At 37.8% G+C, this 21,021-nt stretch overlaps 1 protein-coding gene across 15 annotated transcripts in view; it reads left to right on the top strand.

The window, feature by feature from the left end:
• LUC7L3 (LUC7 like 3 pre-mRNA splicing factor) overlaps positions 1-19,793 on the top strand; it is a 30,662-nt gene extending 10,869 nt beyond the window's left edge. Inside the window, exons 2-13 of one of the 15 annotated variants that reach the window (XM_073883728.1) lie at positions 888-954; positions 4,003-4,042; positions 4,612-4,756; positions 5,119-5,193; positions 6,207-6,311; positions 8,084-8,245; positions 8,621-8,904; positions 10,119-10,279; positions 13,676-13,816; positions 13,922-14,027; positions 15,376-15,445; positions 19,326-19,793. In XM_073883728.1, the coding sequence (XP_073739829.1) occupies positions 888-954; positions 4,003-4,042; positions 4,612-4,756; positions 5,119-5,193; positions 6,207-6,311; positions 8,084-8,245; positions 8,621-8,904; positions 10,119-10,279; positions 13,676-13,816; positions 13,922-14,027; positions 15,376-15,409 (1,320 nt within the window). In that variant the 3' untranslated portion in view covers positions 15,410-15,445; positions 19,326-19,793. Of the gene's footprint in view, positions 1-887; positions 955-2,021; positions 2,108-4,002; positions 4,043-4,611; positions 4,757-5,118; positions 5,194-6,206; positions 6,312-8,083; positions 8,246-8,620; positions 8,905-10,118; positions 10,280-12,364; positions 12,491-13,675; positions 15,907-19,245 lie in introns of those variants that run through there. The other 14 variants (XM_073883729.1, XR_012375525.1, XR_012375526.1 and 11 more) reach the window with 14 other exon arrangements.
• Positions 19,794-21,021: the final 1,228 nt, after the last annotated feature.

Here is a 21,021-nt window from a genome sequence, read left to right as displayed (position 1 = left end):
TTCCCCTACCTGTGCTGTCTCTCACTCTCTGACAAATAAATAAATAAAATCTTAAAAAAAAAAGACTTTTAAGGAAGAAAATAATTGATTGCAGATTTAACATCCAGTCCTAAGTATCTACAAAGAACTCTCATTCAATCTTAAATTTAACATGTTTTCTTCTCATATGTCTTAGTTTTACATTGATTATACAATAACAATGAAGTAAGAAAGACACTTTGGAATATTGCTCAACAGGTTTTGGTTTGCAGTGTATAGAATAACTATCAGCTAGAGCAGTCTTGAAATATATCTGAAGGAGTTACAAAAGTACTGATGGAGAGAATTAAAAGTGTTTCCTGTAATAGTCTTTGTTCATACCATAGGACCCCATCAGCAGTTGCTCAGTAAAGTGCTGGTGTATGTGAAAATATCCAGTGCATTTAGAGTTAAAGGATTTCTTAAGGGAAGCTACCGATCCAGATCGCTTTAAATGAATGTTATTTGTAATTTAGACAGTGATTTCCAAATCCTAATCTGTAAATTGGTTCTGGTCTTTTTAACAAAGTTAGAATGATAATAACAGTTTTAAGTTTTTTGTTTTTACTTTATTAAAATTAAAATTTGTTCTTCTAGAAATCTTTCCCATATTGTTGCTATGTGGGGGAGAGCGGTGATTAAAAGTAGATAGTAGGAAGTACTGGTAACTCTCTCCTGCCCATTTTTTACTGAAATCTGGGAGTTGGAAAGTCACTACTGTAACTGATGTGGGTTTAACAAATAAAATTGTTCTCATTTGGTTGAAAGATGAAGGTTAAGAAATGAGAAAAATAGTAATTTGGCACTCTTTTCCAGTATAGTTTTAAAGCTGAACAATTTTTTAAAGTACCTTTGTTTTTCTTCACTAGGTTTGTAAATATTATCTCTGTGGTTTTTGTCCTGCGGAATTGTTCACCAATACTCGTTCTGATCTTGGTAAGTGAATTTTCTATGTAGCTTTTATCAAATTATGATTTAAAATAAAAACTGGTACTTCATAAATTCCAAAAAGTTTTCTCTTAAAGTTTGTTGATAAGATAATTTCTTTCCTGGCTTAGATTTTTTAGCATATTAATAAATGCCAGTCTAGTTAAAACATGGTGGCTTAAGTAAACATACATGTCTGTTTCCACTCCCTCCCAAAACCCTCCACTAAAATGAAAATTTAAAAACAAAAAAAGGTATAAACAGAAGAGGAGATAACAATTATAGATACCAACAAATTTTTGGAAGATGACAAGTGGATGGAAGAGTAGCAGCAAACTCAACAGGGCAGAGAAACCTGTACCCTAAAAGCCTGCAGAAGGGGATATTAAAAGGAAGTTTTGATCAGCAGAACCCTGGACAGGCTGAGCATTTGGAGGCACCAGGTACCATAGAAGGCAGAGTTGAGTCATGGGGCTGAAAATGAAAGATTAGTCTAGTTAAGGGTCTCTCAACTGTGACATTTGATATTTTGAGCTGGATAATTTTGTTTTGGGGGGCTGTCCTGTGCACTGTAGGATGTTTAGTAGCATTCCTGGCCTCTACCCACTGGATGCCAGTAGCACCCCTCAACTGTGAAAACCAGAAACATCTCCAACTAAAAAGGCATTGCCAAATGTCCCTGGAGGGACTCTTAAAACCTGTGCATCTGGTGATTCTCTGTCTCCCACCCCTGTATCCTAGGAGACAGTAGGGGGTTCTTTTCTGGAGAAATTGGACCTACGAGACTGTAGTTCCATCTGAACCACATAATGCCAAAAAAAAAAAAAATCGAGTGACTTTTCTTCAGGATGGTACATAATTAGTATCATTCTAGAAACATAAAAAAGAAGTTAATTATTTAAGCATGATGCTTGCCCTAGAGCTTTAGAAGCACATTAGGGCTGAATGAATCTAGATACTGGGATTCCAGACACAGCACAGGGCAGTAATGAGTAAAAATGAGACTTATTAATAGAGTTAAGTCTATATTCTTAATAGTGGGGTTTTCCCATTCCCTTCCTCTGCCCTGTTCCTAGAAGGATACAGCCAGATGTTTTTCCCCAGGCAGAAGAGAAGAGGATTCTTTAGAGAAAGTGAACAGTTCCAGAGAAGTGATCTACAGGTACTGACCCTTGGGGAATCTCCTAAAAGAATTTTGCTGCCTGGTTTTCCTGTGGTAAAGCCCATTCGTTGACAAACCCTGCCTGTGCATACCAACTTCCAGTTAGATTTTGGAAGTGTTTTGCCAGCCAAGGAATACCAGTTAGACACATGAGGAGAACCTTCAACATGATAGATTAACCAAAACCAGCAGGGCGGGGGGTGGGGGGGAGTTTAGTGGAATTAGAGATAATGGCGAAAGCCCAAGAAAAGATACTTTGTTGTTGTTTGAAGTAGGAAGCTGTATACCCAATGGGGGAACTCCCAACCCTGAGATCAGGAGTTGCATGTTATATCCACTGAATCATCCAGGTGCCCTAAAATACTAAAAGTCTTAACTAAATTTAGTATCCTCAGAGAAATGAGAGAGGATATCAGGGATAGGGTACTATATAAAAAGGGGACTTTTGAAAAACCAAAAAAGAGCTCTTGGAAATTAGGACTGAAGAAATCTGAAATAAAATCAGGGTTAAGGTTTGAGAATAAAACCAAGGAAATTTGCTGGAATGTTGGGTGATTGGACAGAAAAGATTAATAAAATTTGAAAAAATGGTATCAATACAGTACTAAGGAGTTCTAGAGAAAGCAGAAGGGCGGAAATCAAAGATTTTTGCACTACTGAAGGGCGGTCGTCTTACAGATTGAGTGCATCCTTCAAATGCTCAGCACACTGGATGAGAAAAGATCCGTTCAGAGGCACACCACTGAAATTTCAGAATGGTGGGAGTGGGGCAGGGGCACACAGGATCATGAATCAGAATGGCCCCAGATTTGTCAGTAACAACACCAGAAGCTTGAAGACTTTGGAGAAACACCCTCAGGATTCTGAGTGAAAAAATATTTTTCCTAGGTTAGCTATATAGCCAAACTTCAAAGTATGAGAGTGAAAAAAAGACATTTTCAGACATGCAAGATCTCAACAAATTGATCTCCACGATTCTTTGGAAACTCCACCAACACATGGGTATAAAATCAAGGTGAAAAACAAGAGATCCAGTAAACTGCATCCAATCCAGACCAGAAAAGGAACCTCTCAGGATGACAACTCTTATTAGTGAGCTTAGAAAATAAGCAGCCCAGATTGAAGCAGAACAGAAAGCTCGGGGGCAAAACTGAAGCTGATTATCTGATAGATTTGGAATCTTGAAAGAATTTCTGTAGCTGACTTAAAGTGTTTGAGAAGAGTTCAGAAATACAGAAATCTAAACAAATGAAAAGAATTCCAACAGAAATGTGAAGTATATCCTAAGTCGTCATAATGCCCCTTTTGTTAGGCTCAGCAGGTAACAGTACTTGCATAGTCAAAATATAAAGTGTTTATTTAACTTAAAATTCTTTTGATCTAAAATTTTGATGTCTAAGGTAAACTAAGAAAAAGCAAAATAGTTTAGAAATACGGAAATAAATTCCAGAAGGCATAGGTGACACGGTTGAATTGGCTGCCTTCTGGAGGTAGGAAGGAGTAGGACTTGAGCGTTCTTACACTCTGGCTTCATCTGCAGGTCCCCCAAATTAGTAAAAGATGAGGGGTAGACCAGTGGTTCGCCTTCATTATGGTTTTCTTGGGTGGCACTGGGTACAGTTTCTCTTTCCTCCAACTCCCTCTTCTTTTTTCTTCTCTTTTCTTAGCATATAGTTGCTCTCCATTATACTGATCTTGAAGATTAAGGAGAACAATTTTCATGTGTTTACTTGGGCACATTACTTTGTAATTCATTAGGCTCAATTTAGGTGTGTACAGACTATTCTGTGATAAAATGGGTTTTGTTTTCCCTTTTTTTTTTTAAGAGCTACTTTTAGATTTGGCAAGAGAAAAGGTGGTTATCAATTTATACATATTTCTCATTTTTTTTTCAGGTCCATGTGAAAAAATTCATGATGAAAACCTTCGAAAGCAGTAAGTTACCTTTATCAGTCATTTCTACCTGCTCAGTCATTCTTTGGTTTAAAGGGGACAAAGATTGAAGAAAATTAGAATTAGTATAAAATGAATGTCTTGTTGGGGTTCTGTTCATTAGGTGGGATGGTAGAAAGTCATAGCCACAAAAATGATACGATCGGCCACCATATAGGAGTGTGTATCTATGCGTAAATACTATTGAATCCTTAGCTTTTTTTCTGTATCGTTTGTTTTTTAACAGTCCTGATTTTATAAATGAGACTTGTCCTGGGGCCAGGGTCACAGATCCAATATTGTGGTAGAGCCGGCGTTCAAGCACCTAGCTTTGCCCTATTGTAAAGTCCATGCTTTTGGGCGCCTGGGTGGTTCTCTTAAGCAAACATAATGTTAAGTACTTGTCTTCCCTTTACCCGGATGAGAGACTAGAAATTGACTTCTTACATACCCAGTTTACTCTTCAGAGTAAATGCAACAATCTATAAGATTAGTTAAGGTAGAATATGTGAGTTGTAATGGATAAAGATTTGGAAAGAAAGTAATGCTTATTAATTTTTATTCTTAACCAGGTATGAAAAGAGTTCTCGTTTTATGAAGGTTGGCTATGAGAGAGATTTTCTGCGATACCTACAGAGCTTACTTGCAGAAGTAGAACGTAGAATTAGACGAGGCCATGCTCGTTTGGCATTATCTCAAAACCAGCAGTCCTCTGGGGTGAGTATGAAATTAATTTGTAGTCTTTGTAAAGTGTGTCCTTGTTCTCTGGAGACCCAGAGATCTCCCTAGTATTAAAGTTTGTGGTCAAGTTCATTGTGTTCTCTTAGAATGACATAAACTTAAAAGGCATTAATTTTTTTCAGTCTTTATCAGTAATACTCATTTTGCTCCTCATTAAGATTTTTCTCCTAGTTATCAGTAACTGACCAAATATGTAATTAGGTAGCAAGAATTGAAGGTAATTGAGTTACTATCCTTGTAACTCAACATTTAACTGTTAAATACAAATATTATGTATGTGAGTGCTTGAATATTTGTTTTTTACTTACTGATAATACATTTTATTATCTCTTCAATAGGCAGCTGGCCCAACAGGCAAAAATGAAGAAAAAATTCAGGTTCTAACAGATAAAATTGATGTACTCCTACAGCAGGTAAGAATTGTGTACATTAATAACGAAATACTTGGAATAGACACTTAACCAAAGAAGATAAAAGGGTGGCAAATACATATATGTAAAGGTGCTCAAAGTTGTTAATCATTAGGGAACTATAAATTAAAACCACAATGAGATATTTATTGTACATCTGTCAGAATGGCTAAAATTAAAAAGACCATACCAAGTATTAATGAAGATGTGGGAAAACTGGAACTATCCTACACTGCTGGTGGGATGTAAAATTATAACCACTTTGGAAAATCGTAGGTTTCTTAAAAAGTTAAAGATCCACTGTGAGTCATTCCAGTCCTAGATATTGACCCAAGAGAAACAAAAGCATATGTTTACAGAGTTGTATTACCAGTGTTCATAGCAGCTTTGTTTGTAATTGGCAAAATCCCTAAACTGGAACTAGCTTAGACGTCTGTCAGTAGGTGAACGGATAAATGCTGTGATGTATCCATGCAGTAGAGTACTGCTCAGTAATAAAACAAATCAACTGCATTTAACACTGTAGGTGAAAAAAAAAAAAAAAAACACTGTAGGTGAATCTTAAGATTAGGCTGAGTGAAAGAAGCCAGATTAAAAAAAGAAAAAGTACATAAGTCCATTTATATACAATTCTAGAAAATTTAAACTGATCTGTAGTGACAGCAGATCAGTGGTTGTTCGGGGAGGAGGTACTACAAAGGAAATTTGGGGTGATGGATGTGTTCGTTACCTAGGTGAAGGTGTTAGTTTCATGGTTGTCAAAACTTTCAGATTGTGCACCTTAAAAATATGCAATAAAATATACTTTATTAATGCTGTAAAAAAAATTGATAGGGTAAATTTAACCCAAAGAGGCTTCAGTAAATGAAACCAAACAAAAGACCCAAAACAACCATGAAATGATAATGAAGCTTAGGGAAGAACAGAAGAATACTTGGATAGTTTGGTTAGAAAGGAGTCTTGACTGCTTGGCTGTTTGTTTGTTTGTTTGTTTGTTTGTTTTAAATCCCCCTTAGATTGAAGAATTAGGATCTGAAGGAAAAGTAGAAGAAGCCCAGGGGATGATGAAATTAGTTGAACAGTTAAAAGAAGAGAGAGAATTGCTTAGGTCCACAACCTCGGTGAGTAGCAACCTCGTTTTGACTTATCCAGGCTGTTCACTGTGAATTACTAGGACCTATTCCTATTTGAGAATCTTAATAAACAGTTTCCTAATGTCCTAAATCAAGAGTCTGCAAACTGTATCTTAAAGGGTACACAGTAAATACTTAAGGTTTGCAGGCCACAAGGTCCCTGGCAGCTACCAAGCTCTCTTTATATTATGAAAGCAGCTTTGGATAATGCATAAACAAATGGATGTGGCTGTGTTCCAATAAAACTTTATTTACAAAAACAAGCTTCTGGCTTCTGCATGTCAGCCCATGCCTTAGATCATGATTATTCATTGGGGCCTGGGTTTTACTTACCCTTTTTTTTTTTTTTTTTAAGATTTACTTACTATTTATTTTTTTAAAAAATTGTATTTGTTTATTTGAGACAGGGAGGGAGCAGAGGGAGAGGGAGAAGCAGACTCCTGTTGAGCAGGGAGCTCAAAGTGGGGCTCAGTTCCAGGACCCTGGGATCATGACCTGAGCCGAAGGCAGACGCTTAACTGAGCCACCCAGGTGCCCATAGATTTTTTTATTTTTAGAAAGAGAACATGCGTGCAAGTGGGGAAAGAGGGAAAGAAGCAGATTCCCCAGTGAGTGGGTAGCCCGATGTAGGGCTTAATCCTGTGACCCTGAGATCATATAAATCAAAAGTTGGGACATGACTGACTGAGCCACCCAGGCACCCCTTAACTTTCTTGTTATGATAAAGTACCCCATATATACTTACCTTAGCTCAAAATTGGTATGCTCTTTATTTTTTTGTATTAATTAGAGAATGTGACATACATGTTTTGAATTTTTTTCTTAAGATTTTATTTTATTTATTTGAGAGAAAGAGTGAGAGAGAGCATGAGAGGGGAGAGGGTCAGAGGGAGAAGCAGACTCCCCACTGAGTGGGGAACCTGATGTGGGACTCGATCCTGGGACTCCAGGATCATGACCTGAGCTGAAGGCAGTTGCTTAACCAACTGAGCCACCCAGGCGCCCCCATGTTTTAGATATTGATGGTAGAATATAATTGGCCTTTGGTTCCCAAATACTGAATAAGATATGTACAGATTATACTCAGTAAGATAGTTCCCTAAGCATTTTAGGGTTAAAAAAAAATTTTTTTTTCAGTGTGCTCTATGCTCATTGTAGACTTGAACTCAACCTGAGATCAAGAGTCACATGCTCTACTGACTTTGCTAGCCAGGCACCTCTTGGGGGAAAAAAAAAACATATATATTTTTTTAAGATTTTATTTATTTGACAGAGACACAGTGAGAGAGGGAACACAAGCAGGGGGAGTGGGAGAGGGAGAAGTAGGCCTCCCACAGAGCAGGGAGCCCAATGCAGGGCTCGATCCCAGGGCCCTGGGATCATGACCTAAGCCGAAGGCAGACGCCCCTTGAAAAATATTTTTAATATGGAGGCCACACCTTTAGCCTGTTGAAACTAAGAAATGATTTCAGACTAGAATAGGTAGCTTTCTGAAGGTAGTTAACATTTTTCAAGGTAATGTGGACAATTCTTTGGTTATAGTTGAGTGATGGGGTCTCGTCACTTCCTTGTGATATGGAAAGTTGGTTGCTGTTGCCTTGCTTCCCTACTCTAAAAGTTAACCAGTTGCTGTTCAGTATTAGGGCTTTGGAGAAATTCACAAAATTCGAAAACTATTCTAGATTGTAAGTACTTTTTTTTGGATTTTGTTTCTTCTCTCTTCCTCAAATACTCTTATAATAACTGATTTATCATTTCAGACAATTGAAAGTTTTGCTGCCCAAGAAAAACAAATGGAAGTTTGTGAAGTGTGTGGAGCCTTTTTGATAGTAGGAGATGCCCAGTCCCGGGTAGATGACCATTTGATGGGAAAGCAGCACATGGGCTATGCCAAAATTAAAGCTACTGTAGAGGAGTTAAAAGTAAGCTTCTTTCAAGCATGCACTTTAGCCACAGCTAATACTCTATTTTAGTATGGGTAAAAATTGATCACATTTAGCTTCTTGTTGATAGTTTGTTATTTGAAACTATAACAATCCCTATAAAATTTTTCTATTCATCAATTGTCAAAGGGCTTTATTTTCTTCACTCTTCTGTGCCAGGAATTTGGGAGAAAGACTATCCCTGAGGACTTAGTCAAGTAACTACCTTGCATACAGACATGGTGTTGGAATTTCTGCATTTTTCTTTTAGGGCATCAAATTCCATATGTTGATCTACACATGCTTTATATTAGGTTTGTTTGATAGTGTCTTTAAGGGTATAGTTCTATAAAAATCAAACTTGATTTCTTTTAGGAAAAGTTAAGAAAAAGAACCGAAGAACCTGATCGTGATGAGCGTTTAAAAAAGGAGAAGCAAGAACGGGAAGAAAGAGAAAAAGAACGGGAGAGAGAAAGAGAAGAAAGAGAAAGGAAAAGACGGAGAGAAGAGGAAGAAAGAGAGAAAGAAAGGGCTAGAGACAGAGAAAGAAGAAAGAGAAGTCGTTCTCGAAGTCGGCATTCAAGCCGAACCTCAGACCGAAGATGCAGCAGGTCTCGGGACCACAAAAGATCACGAAGTAGAGAAAGGAGGCGAAGCAGGTATATAGCATGAGGCAGCGTGCAGTATGCAGTAGCAATTGCTAGTGTTATTTCCTTGGTCCTTGGGAAGCTCTTAAGTATCATCAAGCACTAAGATGGATTATGAGAGTGGAATCAGTGAGCCAGTCCATCTTAAAGGCAACTTCTTTGCTACTTCCCACCAGTCTAAGGAGGTTTGAGGCACTCTTCCTAGGAAGTCCGTGTTATTTCATGGTCTCTTTAGTGCATCTCTTCTCATTGATTTTAAGAAGACATTTAAATTATAAGTTATTTTGGTAGAATTACTTACTTTTGCTTTGGATGACATCATGCAGAATATAAAGTGTTTCATAACTAATTCTTTAAAAATACAAAAAAAGATAACAGTTTTACTGTTTAAGAGGAGTCTTTTTTTTTTAATATTTTATTTTTTTATTTTGATAGAGACACAGCAAGAGAGGGACACAAGCAGGGGGAGTGGGAGAGAGAAGCAGGCTGCCCGCTGAGCAGGGAGCCTGATATGGGGCTCGATCCCAGAACCCTGGGATCAGGACCTGAGCCGAAGGCAGACGCCTAATGACTGAGCCACCCAGGTGCCCCGAAGAGGAGTCTTAAAGAGCATGATGATAGGGGCACCTGGTTGGCTCAGTTGGTTAAGTGTCCGAATCTTGATTTCAGCTCAGGTCATGATCTCAGGGTCATGAGATCGAGCCCCGCATTGGGTTCTGTGCTGGGCATGGAGCCTGCTTAAACCCCCACCCCCCATCCCGTGTGTGCTCGCTCATCCTCTCTCTCTCTCAAAAAAAAAAAAAAAAGCATGTTGATTGTCTTAGCACTATTTGAAAAATGGAAGTTAGATTTTCAATAATTTCCAGTTCTTAAGATTTCTACTGTAGATAGTATTAGTGGATTCTACTCATTTGCCTTTTGTATCTTGTTAATTGTTGAACAGTGTATAATTTTTTTTTTTTAAAGATTTTATTTATTTATTTGACAGACACAGCAAGAGAGGGAACACAAGCAGGGCGAGTGGGAGAGGGAGAAGCAGGCTTCCCACAGAGTAGGGAGCCCGATGCGGGGCTCGATCCCAGGATCCTGGGATCATGACCTGAGCCAGAGGCAGATGGCTTAACGACTGAGCCACTCAGGCGCCCCGAACAGTGTATAATTTTTCAAGTTTTTTTCTCATTGTAATGTCAGCTGAAGTTACTTTCCTTTTGTTTTCAATTGTGAAGAAGTAGAGATCGACGAAGAAGCCGAAGCCATGATAGATCAGAAAGAAAGCATAGATCTCGTAGCCGGGATCGAAGAAGATCAAAAAGCCGGGATCGAAAGTCCTATAAGCACAGGAGCAAAAGTCGGGACAGAGAACAAGATAGAAAATCCAAGGAGAAAGGTTAGTTTATGTGAGAATTTAATTCATTAATAGGAGAGTATTTTCACACTCTTTTCTCCCCACTCACATTTCTTTGGACATAGGCAGAGTTCCATTTCAGTTTCTATTCTTTTTTACTTACTGCGAATACCATTCAGTAGACCAGCAGTATTTTCCCCTTTCTTCCTCTGATTTGTGAGAATGACAGTTGACCTGGTGTTTTCTTAGAACATGTTAAAACCACATCCTTCAGTTATTCACCTAAAGGTTTATCGTCTCGATTCTTCCAAGTATTGCATTACCTCTCAGGGTTATTAGGCTGTAGAATTTATTAGCTTGTTTATTGGCAATACTTTTTTTTATCTGCTGCGTGTTCCATAGTATGTCTTGCAGAGTAAGTGTGCTGTGTTGCATTGGTCCTCATGTGCAGCCTTCATTTACCTGCGTAATTAACTTCTAAGTTTACGGAAGTTGAATACCTTACCTATGTCTTAACCATGTTTTCTATTGAAACAACATGCTCTTTTCCTCTGTACTTTTCCCGTTGGTTTTCAGTGGCATTCCAGTGGCTGAAATGCACTATTCACTGCACTGTTAATGGACTTTTTCATTTTGTCTTTGGCATGTTTTCACCTGGATATTCTCATCTTTTAGCTTATTCTTTAGTGAAAGATAATTCTTTTAAATCATCAGGGTCTCCTTTCTGTATTTTCTTTAGATTCTTCAAGCATCTCTCATTTTGTATTGACTGGGCTGTTCTGCTTTGCATGGTGTTTAGGAATGAGAGCAAGGGCCAATTTCTAATTTTCTTGGCTCTGCTTGTTCCATCCTGTTCTGCCTGTCTGTGTCCATGTTTGATCACCCAACATATGTGCTGCTGTGTTTTGAGTTTATTAAACTGGACTTTTATCTGACACTCATTTCTTTTCTTTTTTGGAACTATTTTGTAGTGTTTGTTTTTTGTGGGTTTTTTGGGGGCCAGACTCAGGTTTTGTTAGACTGAGTTAGAGAACTAGCACTGCAAACAATGGACATATTTTCTGGTCTTAGGCTTTCATTTTTCATTTTAAAAGGTGTACCTTTTAAAAAATATTTACATATATTGGGTTTTTTCCTACAACATGGAGCAAATGTTAAAAAGTAGGAAACAAGGACAATTTTTTAAATCTGTCATGAGCTTTAAGTTCAGAAATTACTTCTGTGATTCAACTGGCAGTTGTTACAAAGGATCGTTGCCTGATTTTATATTAGTTTTAAAATTTCACCCAACCTTTTTTGCAAGACTTTTTTTGTGTAGTGTCTCTTTCGGGGGACAAGTCCAATCTCGAGAGCCAGATAATGGATGTCAGAGATCAAATTAGTCACTTCTCTTTGAGAATTAAAGCTCTTTGCTGTATCATACTTCGTGTCACTTAAAATAGTTGGATTGGTTCTTGGGACAAAAGCTAGCTAGCCTTCATAACTGTCTGGGATCAACAATGAGCAATGGCCTGACTAAAAACAGGACATGTTTGTGTAATTTCTGGGTAGAGCAAAAAGATGTCCTGAATTGTTTAGCTATATAAAAAATCCTAATTGTGATAATGACATCAGAGAATTTAATAAAACTTTTGCTTAAGTAAATAAGCTGCATTGTATTTGGATTATGGACAAACAGGATTTTTCTGGTGAGGTATGGAGGAAGGAGAGAAGATTTGATTCAGAGAAAGCTCTGCATCAGGTCCACCTTGAAAGATTGGGAATGCATTACAGATTTGTTTTAAACTTGGGGATCTCTTCTAGAAGTGATACGATTTATTGGCTTTTGAAAATGCCATGTAGCCATTCAGGCACTCCTAGGTATATAGATGACTGAAGGCCTGAACTGTGAGTAGGAACAGCATTTAATGGCACGAGTAAGCAGAGTTCACTACTCAGCGTGCTGCAGTGGAAACACTTCAGTTCCACGGTGGAAAGTGGTTTCTTCCACAGACCTATAGTTCTTAACACAACCGATTTAGGGTTCTCTCTTTGTCAAGAGAGTTTCCTTTTTTAATCCGTAGCCCTGAAATCCACCACACTTTGTGGATGTCCTTAGGACTATTAAGATCTACCATATCTACATAGGGCAGAAGATAAGATTATTGGACTGACTACTAGTCCTCTACGGGGCAACAAGACGACTCTTCTTCATTGAAGCTACCTGTGCACCGGAGAAGCCCATAAGGCACAAAGGGAGGACTTTCCCGCAAGGTCAGTTAGAGCACACTGTACTGGCACAGTTCTCATAAGTCGACGGACAGACATGGCGCAAGTCCTGCAGTCAGCTACTCGGACGTTGCTTCGTGTGCATTTTGCAAGTCTTATGGACTGAATATGCTCACATATGATCGATCTTCAGTTGTTCCATTCTTTGAATGAGTGCCCCTGTCACCGCCATATTTTGTTTTCATTACCATCCCTCTCCCAGTTACTTGCTGTTGTGTCTTAACTTTGTCCAGAATCTGTAGAGGGTTGTGCTTCTCTTAAAATGTTTTTCTGTCTTATGAACTACTCTGCTAGACCAGCTATTCTTAACATAGTTTTATGGGGAAAAATAATTTTTCCACAAAGCTTGTAGTTTGCATTAACATTTTCTGTAGAAATCTTTTGTTAGGCAATACTTGGAATTAAAAAAGCTGGAATATACTTGACCCATGTACCACTTTTTGCCCCTAGTCTGAGGTTTACCCTTCTAAGGAAAACAGGAGAAAAAGTTGAGATTTACTTTTTCCATTCTTAATTCGCAGTTGAGTTGAATTTTAATTTTCTCCTTTTGGAAAAACAACTCTGAGATGGCATATATATTACTTTTCTTAGCAAAGCACCAAAGTTCAGTACTTGGATTGAGATCTGAGATCTACTTTCTTTCATTGGGCTTGTTCCTCTTAGGTATTCAAATATGTACATATGTAAGTAATCTTTTGCATTAAAAAAATCTATAGTTGGAGAAACATGCCTATTAAGTGTTCAGCTTTTTTCACCCTTTGCAGTTACTGTTTTTACTTTTTATCTTCATAATTTACTTCATGTGAACACAGTTTTTGTGTACTATCTTCGTACCTTTCCCATTGCTTTTTGATGTTCCTTACCCAGAATGAAACTTACTTAAATCTTAGATCCTGTGGTGATTTGGAGTGGCCCGTACTTAGTAGCTTCTCACTAGTTGGAGAGAATATGCCTACTGTTTTCCCCTTTTGCTTTCTCGTAATTCCTTGTACGGTCCTCTCCCTCCTTCATAAATTATAAATTTTATCCCTCTAATTCATCAAACTGTGTTACTTGCAGTCTGTGGGAAATAATTGTCTTTTCATCTCTCAGTTGTTTCACTTTTCAAAATGTCATGTATGTATTGTATTTTACTTTAAAATCCACGATCAATGTCTTCTTTTATGGCAGAAAAGAGGGGATCTGATGATAAAAAAAGTAGTGTGAAGTCCAGTAGTCGAGAAAAACAGAGTGAAGACACAAACACTGAATCAAAGGAAAGTGATACTAAGAATGAGGTCAATGGGACCAGTGAAGACATTAAATCTGAAGGTGACACTCAGTCCAATTAAAACTGATCTGATAAGACCTCAGATCAGACAGAGGTAAGTGTATTGTTTCTCACTTTGATTAGGGCTTTTTGTTACTGTTTGACAGTGCAGCGTAAGTATGCACAGATGAAGATGGAGCTAAGCCGAGTAAGAAGACATACAAAAGCATCTTCTGAAGGAAAAGACAGTGTAGTCCTGCAAAACATTTTGAGGTACATTGTTTTGTCTCAGCTATTTTGTAGCAGACTCGTGCCCCCATTAGTGTGCCTCTTTGGAAATTATTGCCCACGTTTGTAATATAGTCGCCATTGAAAGTTAATTATCCTTTTTTTTAGGGATTTTGCTGTCATTTCTTTTTTTTTCTTTTTTTTAATAAAAAGGTTGAACTGTTTTTTTTTTTCTTTTTGGTATTAAGTCCATCTTGTGTTGGTACATTGGCAGAGACATATGCTTTAAAAACTTAAATATTTCTGAGGCACATGTTGGACTACTTTGTTTTAATTAAACTGCTAGTATTTATTTGTCAAGGATGTTTCTAGTTTTTTGCTTTATTGCCTTGCATTCTAATGCAGTTTGTTCTGTAACTCGAGAGCCAGTAGCATTGGATTGATGGAAGTGTAGGGTTTATGAATTATTGCAGCTGACTACCATACCTCACACAGCGTTGGTGTTGTGAGCGGCCCATGAAAAGCCAAATTAAAAATCAAGGATTCAGTCAAACTAAGCAGGTACTCATGCCAGGTACTCCTTTCTCTACCCACATCCATGTTTGAATGCTATTGCCTGTGATCTTTACGCTTAACTGTTGTGTATCTTTTTTGTTCTTTACAAGAAGCACAGAGGGGTTTTTTGTGTATTGCGTGAAAACTTAATAAATCATATGTTAACAGAATGGAATTTTTTTTCAACTGTATGTAGGGATGCAGTGGTGCCCAGAATTAGATATCTTTAAAGAATTTTAAATACAATAAACACTTCATATTATTCGCCTTGTTACATTCAATGCAATTCTCAAGTCTTTAAGAGGTATGTGTTTAATATTTCCTACGGTGTAGGAGCATTTGCAGTCAGCCATAGGTACGTAGGCATAGTCACTGGCTGATAACGTTTAAAGCAGCAGTGAGTAGCAGGGACAGATACCTTCAATCTCTGAAACACCAAGAACTGATGAATCGGATAGAATGAATTTGGGTTTTTAAAGAACTATTAAAAGTTAGGTTTTATAAGAGTTCTTAAAACCTATAAACTATTCATTCTTTGGGCTAGTGGCTTGGGATAAAATAAATAAATGAAAGGGAGTACCAATTAGTTGGTTTGTCAATGTCTTTCTTCTCCTAGGACAGCAATATAGTGTTCCGTGTGTGAGCCATTCACACATAGGCAAGCATACACAGGCACAAGGCTTTAAGTCCACACTGATGCCTTGAGAATTAAGAAGAATACAAACATTCCATATACATATATTAATTAGCAGTTAGTGACTGGGCCAACACTTAGTCATAAAAATTTGCCTTTTACATGTTGTCTAATTATCATTTTTCCCCAAATTTTGCATTGTAGGACTACTGTTCGAAGATTTTTGGAAGAAAACTGAAAAACGGCATAAAGTGAAGATCGACATTAAAATGAGGTGAAAGAAAACTATAGTGGCATAGAAAAAGTATAATGCTCAGTTAGTTGTTTTTTGTTTTTTGTTTTTTGTTTTTTTTTTTATTAAAAATTAATTCAGGACTGATGTGACCTTACCAGATTTCAGAACATGTGTTGATAGTATATATATGCCACTGAATACTTAGGTCCTGTATCATATTTTTTTTCCTTTAAGACTTTTTAAGAAATATCACCTAAACATGTGGCTTGCTCAGTGTTTAATTGCAAGTTTTCATTCTTGGACTTTGAAAACAGGATTAAACGTTAGTATTTGTGTGAATCAGACTAAGTGGGATTCCATTTTTACAACTCTGCTATACCTAGCCTTTGGATTTAGAAGTGAAAATAAAGTATCTCTGACTTTCTGTTACAAATTTGATTGTCTCTGTCATTGAAAAGTTTTAGTATTAATCTTTTTCTAATAAAGTTATTGACTCTGAACTAGTCCCTTGTTTTAAATATGAGGTGCACTGTTACTAGAGGTGTTGGTGTACAGTTTTATCTGATTGTTCTGTTTAAGACTAACTTTTATAGAATTTTCGCAGTTTAAATGTTTTAAATAATGGTGCTTCAATTTTGGGTGGTTATGAATAAATTTGAATTCTGCTTTTAATAGCAAAGGTGTACAGTGAACTAGAATATATTTTTACATCCCTGAGAGATTCCTTTAGTAGTAGAAAATTCAAAATATCCTTCTGATGAACACTATCCTCTAGCAGTGAAATAATGATGTAGAAGAGCATTCAGGAATTTTTAACTAGCTTTTGGTCTTTGTTTTAAATCCTGTATCAAGATTTCTTTTAACCTGGTCTTGTCAGATTACAGATGTATTCATTTCTGTGTGTGGGGTGTGTAATACACATAATAAGGATTTATCTTAAAAACTAATGCTTAAGCAGGTAATTTTTTTTTCCACACACAGCTAATTTGGCAGCATGTTTCTATCTATAGTCAGCTTTAGCGGCTGTATAAAAGTATCTCCAGTTACATGTATCATAGCAATTCTTTGTGAATTATAGTTTTCAAATCTTGCTGTCCATTTATAGGTAGTGAAACCAGGTAATTGGGTTAAATGACTTATACAAGGTCACAATGCTCCATGTTGATAAGAGAGCTAGGCCGTGGAACCTGGGTCTCTGCCTCTTGGTCCAGTGCCTCACTATTATGCCACTGTATTCATTCTAATGGACATGATGAACTGTCACAGAATTTACTAAAATACCCTCCACCAAGCTTTGGAAAGTAATGAAAACTACCACCTCAGAGGTGCTTTGTGTGAGATCATGCTAGGAGCATAGAGCACTCCTGGCTTACCAGTTGATCCTGGAGATTGCAGCAGGAGGTGAATGGGTTATCTCTGACTTTGTCAGGATTAAGTTGAGATGTGAAACAATCCAACACAAGGTCAGCCTAGCATGGCTTTGTGTAGTTTGACAAGATTGTGGTTGTAAGAGTAAAGGGACTTAAAGTGCTAGTTTACCATATTCTATTATTCAGTATCAAGAAGAACAGAAAACAATTTGCTGAAGTATTAAGGCACTGAATTGTTAAGGAATTAAAATGCCAGATTTGTTCTGCCTCATCTAGAGTCAGTAGCTAACTTATGTCAGTGAGGTACAGTACATGAGTTCAGGAAAAGTTGTCATCTTCATGATTGTGCAGACACCTCGGTGGGTTGATCATGATTGAAGTTCTGTAGGATTTGAGGGAGAGGCCTGGCATCTTAGGGTCGCCATGACTAAGGTCTGGTTTTAGTTGGAGATCCAAGTTGGGTTGCCCTCAACACCCCAAATTTAACCAGGTTCAAGAGGAAATGATTCTTACCAAGCTCATAAGAACCCAATATAGAGGCTGTGTGCTAATTGAATTTACTATGAGAGATACACGTTTCTGCCTTGAGGGCCAAACAAACAGTTGTCAGAGGGTCAGGTGTATTTTCTCTGTGAAAAGCCTTTGAGGGGCATAAGATTTTATTACTCAGAAGATTACTTGGTAAGATTGGAATGGGATCAGAGCAATCAGGTTTTTTTTAACTTTTTATTTTGGAAAACTTAAGACCTACATAAATGTAGAACAACAGTATAATTAGTCTATTAAATAAACTCACCACTAGTAAGATTCAATGGCCAGTCTTATATGTGTATGTGCATGTGTGTATGTATCCCCTGCCTATCATTTTCAAGCAAGTCTCAGACATACTGTTTAATCTGTAAATATTTCAGCATGTATTTCTAAAAGTAAAAAAATTAAGCAAGTTCATTAATGAAAATAGATGGGATGAACTTTTAATTGGCTGGAGTCCTCAACTGTAGTATTGGTCTGGTAGCTTACTTTCCATTGTATGTCTCAAGGGGACCAGGTAATGAGTCTGCTGCTCTGGCATCCTCCCTTCTGCGTAGCATCACCTCCTGTTTTGTTAACACATTTTTCCTTCAGACAGATCACAGTATATTTACAGTTGACCCTGAAACAGGGAGGTTAGGGGTGCCAGCCTCCCCCCACCAACCCCCATTGAGCCAAATCCACCTATATTTGACTTCCCCAAAACTAATAAGCCTACTGTTGACCAGAAGCCTTACCTATAACATAGTCAATTAATACGTATTTTGCATATGTATTACATACTGCATGCTTGCTTACAATAGAGTAAGCTAGAGAAAAAGTGTTAAAATCCTAAGAATACATTTATAGTACTTGGCTGTAGAAAATCCCTGTATAAGTGGGCCCATGCAGTTCAAATTCATGTTCAAGAGTCAGCTGTATTTTTCAGTTTGGATTAAAACCCATTTCTTGCCTTCTTTAGGTTATAATAAACTAGTCATATTTCAGCTTCGATATTTATCTTCTCTCCTTATACATTACACGTGCAGGCAATCTGTCTGGTTTCTTCAGTATATAGTTAGTGTCACAGAGGACAAACCACCCTATTTCCAAGGCCTGAGAAAACTGACTACATACAGGTTGTTAGCCACCTTCTGATTAGTTTCTAGAGATGTTACAACGGAACAGTGTAGGGTGGGAGTTTTGAGCTTGCATCCATTCTGTGCTTTTAAAAATACCTTTTAGATGGGCTGTGTGAATATTTTTAAGGATTATTCTAAAGTGCATGAAACAAAAGGAAAACACTTGAGAATTGTGTATATTTTCTGTGGGATGGGACTTCGTTCAGGGCCTATTTTCACGTGTGAGTTCAGACTGATTTTTAGTTGTTTATGAAAGAACCACAGGTGACTACTTTTAAAGAATTTTATGTTATAATTGTAATGCTTGTACATGGTTCAAAAAACAACAGAAGTGTTAAGTGATCTCTCTCTCCCTTTTCCTGTCCCTCTGTTCTTCCTCTCCAGGAGCTACTGTTAACAGTTACTCTTTCTGGAGGGAGGTGGGTGGTGGGGGATGTAAGCATATATGTATAGACGTTTTTTTATATATGAAGTACACCATATGTTTTGAATCTTGCTGTTTTCACTCCGTATATTTAGAAACATTTGAGATCTAGGAGACTGCCCTTTTAAGTTTTAACATGTAGTTTTTTAAAAATACATTTCAAGTAAACCAAAGCAGAGAAGTCGATGTGTTTTTCATTGTTGTATCAGATTTTTAAATTTCCTACTTTGAAAATGCAGTTTGAGAGTCACAGTTGATCTGTTTCTTCTCCCCAGCCCTCCCAAGTAGCTCAGTTGTCAGCAGATTTAAGAATGTTTAGAAGCAGCGGCTTTGGGAAGTAGTTTGGCATAAATGGCCGTGCCCTAACTTCTCATGTGGCTATTGCACTCCTAGATACATACCCTAGAGAAACTCTTACACATGTGTGTCAGGACGCGGATGTGAAAATGTCATAACAGCGTTGTTTGTAATAGGAAGAAAAGGAAAACAAAAAACTGGAAAGACCCCACCTGTCCTTCAGCAGTCCACTGGATAGATTCCGTGGCCTGTTCCTACAGTGGAATTGCACAGAAGTTAGACTGAGCTACAGCTACACATGTGAACACAGATGGATCTTGGTGGTTGGAAAAGCAAGTTGCAGAAGAATACATCCACTATGGTTCCATTTCTGTGAAGGTCAAAATCAAGCTGTTAAATCTATGGTAAATGAAAGAAAAGCAAGGAAATGATTAACATGAAATTCAGTGTTACCTCTTGCATCAGAGGGACGGACGGACGGAGGGAGAGGAGACCGTGGAGGGCAAGGAACAGCCTTCGGAGGAACTGCTGACAATGCTTTGTTGCTAAAGCTGGGTGGGCGGTTTCTTTTTTAAACTGTATGTTTATGTGCTTTTGTATGTATGGTATTTCTTAATAAAATTTAAATTTAAAAAATGGGAAAAGGTCTTGGTGTAGGTAGTCACTAATAGATACATAAGTATACCGTTATTTAATGAAATTTACCTTCTTGTAGTGACAGGTATAAAAGGTATGGTTTCTTGAGCGCCAAATTTAGGGCCTTAATTGTAGCTCTTTAGAAGCAGGGCCTAAGTGGATGTTTTCTTTGTGATCGCTTACTTTTATCTTTACATACTTTTCATTTGGGATTTGGGTGTCAGCCAGGGAGCTGCTGCTGCTGTTCTGCTGTACATTTCTTGCAAATTCATGCCCTTCCAGAAAGGGAACTGCTGGGTGAGAAGAGCAATGCTGGCTGGTGGTCAGCACATGCTTCCCCTGTTCAAACTAGATTGTCAAATCAGAGGGACTGTTCCATTTTGGCCTGTAATACTTTTATGAGGGGCACCATGAAGCGTTAGATTTTCACTCTTTAAAAGGGAAGTGACTGGGGCGCCTGGGTGGCTCAGTTGGTTAAGCAACTGCCTTCGGCTCAGGTCATGATCCTGGAGTCCCGGGATCGAGTCCCGCATCGGGCTCCCTGCTCGGCAGGGAGTCTGCTTCTCCCTCTGACCCTCTTCCCTCTTGTGCTCTCTATCTCTCATTCTCTCTCTCTCAAATAAATAAATAAAATCTTAAAAAAAAAATAAAAATAAAAATAAAAGGGAAGTGACTGAAAGAAATATACCTGCGGTTGCATAAAATTCACCTATATCCACAGTGCTGGTGTGCCAGGTGCTGTTGTGATAACTTCAGATAGATCAGTGAGCAAAGTAGGAACAGCACCTTCTAGTGGAGTCTGTCAGGCCTGTGAGCTGTACAGGAAGAATTTCTGCTCTGAGGGATGGAAGGGGGCGCTGCTATGTGACCAGTCACCTCATTATAAATGAACGTTAGGTTGTGAACGACTAAGAATTCTCTAGATCATTCCATCTTTTTGTTTTAACCTACTACATGTGTTCTGGAACATTTCAGGATAGGCATCCTGGTACCTGATTCGTTTCAACCACTTAAAAATCTTAAGATGACATTAAGTTCGCATAAAAGTCAGTGGAATTGTACCTTCCTCAGAAATTAGTTTCCACAATCTCTGCATGAAGTATAAATTACAATGAAAATTACTCTTGAGGCTTCAGTTTTTATTAATCTTCGTCCTTAAGACTATTCATGTTATAGGAAATTAAGTTTTTACAATTTTTTCGGGCAAACTGTAATGGAATGGATATTGAATTTGCT

The sequence above is a fragment of the Callorhinus ursinus genome, unplaced genomic scaffold, assembly GCF_003265705.2.
Source record: "Callorhinus ursinus isolate GAN/ISIS: 27379988/994484 unplaced genomic scaffold, GSC_fseal_2.0 scaffold52, whole genome shotgun sequence".
Taxonomy (NCBI): domain Eukaryota; kingdom Metazoa; phylum Chordata; class Mammalia; order Carnivora; family Otariidae; genus Callorhinus; species Callorhinus ursinus.
The sequence above is the reverse complement of the archived record's forward strand: the minus strand, read 5'-3'. Positions and strand labels throughout refer to the sequence as shown.